The 2,463-nt window shown below is 40.3% G+C and overlaps 1 protein-coding gene across 1 annotated transcript in view; it reads left to right on the top strand.

Annotated features, from left to right (window-relative positions):
- Positions 1-935: 935 nt before the first annotated feature.
- LOC107562486 (lysyl oxidase homolog 4-like) overlaps positions 936-2,463 on the top strand; it is a 27,463-nt gene continuing 25,935 nt past the window's right edge. Inside the window, exons 1-2 of the mRNA XM_016247117.1 lie at positions 936-1,097; positions 1,677-1,842. Coding sequence (XP_016102603.1) covers positions 936-1,097; positions 1,677-1,842 — 328 coding nt within the window. The remainder of the gene's footprint in view (positions 1,098-1,676; positions 1,843-2,463) is intronic.

Genomic DNA, 2,463 nt, shown 5'->3' with positions numbered 1-2,463 from the left:
CCCTTTTTTCCAGATGTACCTTTTGAAAATCTTGTTTTTTCTCAGTAAAACACATTTTGTCTTCAATTATTTTCATATTGCATATTTTTCCTATTTTAATTATTGTTTTGAAAGTATGGTAAAAACTGGTAAAAATGTACCAACAATCACATTTAAAAAATATATACTTTTTGATATACCATTAAAAAACCAGTAGCCCATCTGAATTAGGACATTTAGGCTATCCATCTAACAGTAGCCTACCAAAATCTTATTAACAGTAGAAGTTAAATCTTACTGAAGTCTTCAAATCTGGGTACTGTCTTACGTTTTAAAATCACAAAGAGAGTTTGGTCGCATCAGGCTAACGTGACCGTCACGACTCATGCAGCTGTAAGGTTTTGTTTTTACTCACGATCTTTACAACACGCATTACATTACGTATTTCATGGCATGCTCGTTTTATGCGTATTTGGCGCCACCTATTGTTGTGTGTGTATTATTGACATGTCAAAGTCTAGAGCCTGAATATAAGACGACGTGTTTTTTCAGACGTATTTCCAAGAAAAAAACATCATCTTATATTTGGGTCAATACGGTAAGTGTTTCAAGCACATATTGAATCTTGAATCGCAAGCAGGTTTAAATGTTTCTCGCGTCAGAAAAGTTGTGGCTTTCTTTCACCGCAGTGCCACAGCAACAGCTGTGCTCGCAGAAAAGCAAAAGATGCTTGAGATCGCATCACATAGGCTTATCATGGATGTGGTAACACGATGGAACAGCTCCATGGATATGCTGGAACGCTATCTCGAGCAACAAGCGGCTATAACGGCAGCTCTCTTAAGCACAGAGGTGCGGAAAAATGCCCGTCAACTTGATACTCTGGACAGCAACGACATCACTGATGCAGAAGAAATAGTAAACAGATGCTTGAGATCGCATCACATAGGCTTATCATGGATGTGGTAACACGATGGAACAGCTCCATGGATATGCTGGAACGCTATCTCGAGCAACAAGCGGCTATAACGGCAGCTCTCTTAAGCACAGAGGTGCGCAAAAATGCCCGTCAACTTGATACTCTGGACAGCAACGACATCACTGATGCAGAAGAAATAGTAAACCTTCTTAAACCTCTAAAAAAAAGCCACCACTGTCCTGTCTGATGAAAAGAGCGCCACCCTGTCACTCATTGTGCCCTTGAAATCCATGATCGAGCAGAGCATGACACTGGATGAATAAGACTCCACAACTATAGCTAACATGAATGCAGCCATCCTGCAAAACCTCTCGGGCAGATACACAGAAGTATAGGTTGTCACTCATTGTGCCCTTGAAATCCATGATCGAGCAGAGCATGACACTGGATGAATAAGACTCCACAACTATAGCTAACATGAATGCAGCCATCCTGCAAAACCTCTCGGGCAGATACACAGAAGTATAGGTTTATCTGCTAGAGAGTACTGCACTGGACCCCAGATTTCGATCATTGCCCCACCTACTCCCTGAACAACGCCAAGAGGTTTTCCACCGTTTGATGGACAAATCAAACCAGTTCCAACAGGTATGTGTCTGCATTACTAATTATTTGAGAATGTGTATGCATTTGCATGTTTGTGTACTTTGTGATGTGTGTGTGGGTAACTGCAACTATACTATACCTCCCCAGTCCGTTTGTTTTAATATTTTTTAAGGCTGTGGAGCAATCAGAAAACAGGGAGGGCGGTGCCAGTGATGGAGATCCCACTGATGCAGCAGAGAAGAGAGAGACAACACAGAGAGTCGAGCAAGAACCGCCACCACCGAAGATGGAAGATCTTGGTGCAACTTTTTCTAAACCAACAGTCACTCAGTCCAAATGTAGGATAGAAGTAGAGCTTGACATGTACAAAAAGGACACTTCTATGCCCCTCACTAGCTGTCCACTGAAATGGTGGAAAGAACACGCTCAAACGTACCCACTTCTTTCCTCTCTTTCCAAGGCTTACCTAACAGTTCCAGCAGCTTATGTTACCAGTGAACATGTTTTTTCTACGGCAGGGGATATTGTGAATGCTCAAAGATCCCAGCTTCTGCCTGAAAATGTAGATATGCTGGGGTTTTTTGCAAAAAAAACCCTGTAGGTAACCTAAACAAACCCTAGTGTTTATGTTGAACTTCCTTGAACAGAACACCATATAATTATTATTATAATTTTCTACGGCAGGGGATATTGTGAATGCTCAAAGATCCCAGCTTCTGCCTGAAAATGTAGATATGCTGGGGTTTTTTGCAAAAAAAAACCTGTAGGTAACCTAAACAAACCCTAGTGTTTATGTTGAACTTCCTTGAACAGAACACCATATAATTATTATTATAATTTTTTTTTTTTTACTGCTTTAAGAAGTTCTGTCTTAGGCTTCTTAATTCTAAGTTCATGTTAAATGTAACAATTTTTTTCAGTGACAGACCTATTCAGTTGTTAATTTGAATACAGAAGGT

The sequence above is a fragment of the Sinocyclocheilus grahami genome, unplaced genomic scaffold, assembly GCF_001515645.1.
Source record: "Sinocyclocheilus grahami isolate Dianchi unplaced genomic scaffold, SAMN03320097.WGS_v1.1 scaffold825.1, whole genome shotgun sequence".
Classification (NCBI taxonomy): domain Eukaryota; kingdom Metazoa; phylum Chordata; class Actinopteri; order Cypriniformes; family Cyprinidae; genus Sinocyclocheilus; species Sinocyclocheilus grahami.
The sequence above is the reverse complement of the archived record's forward strand: the minus strand, read 5'-3'. Positions and strand labels throughout refer to the sequence as shown.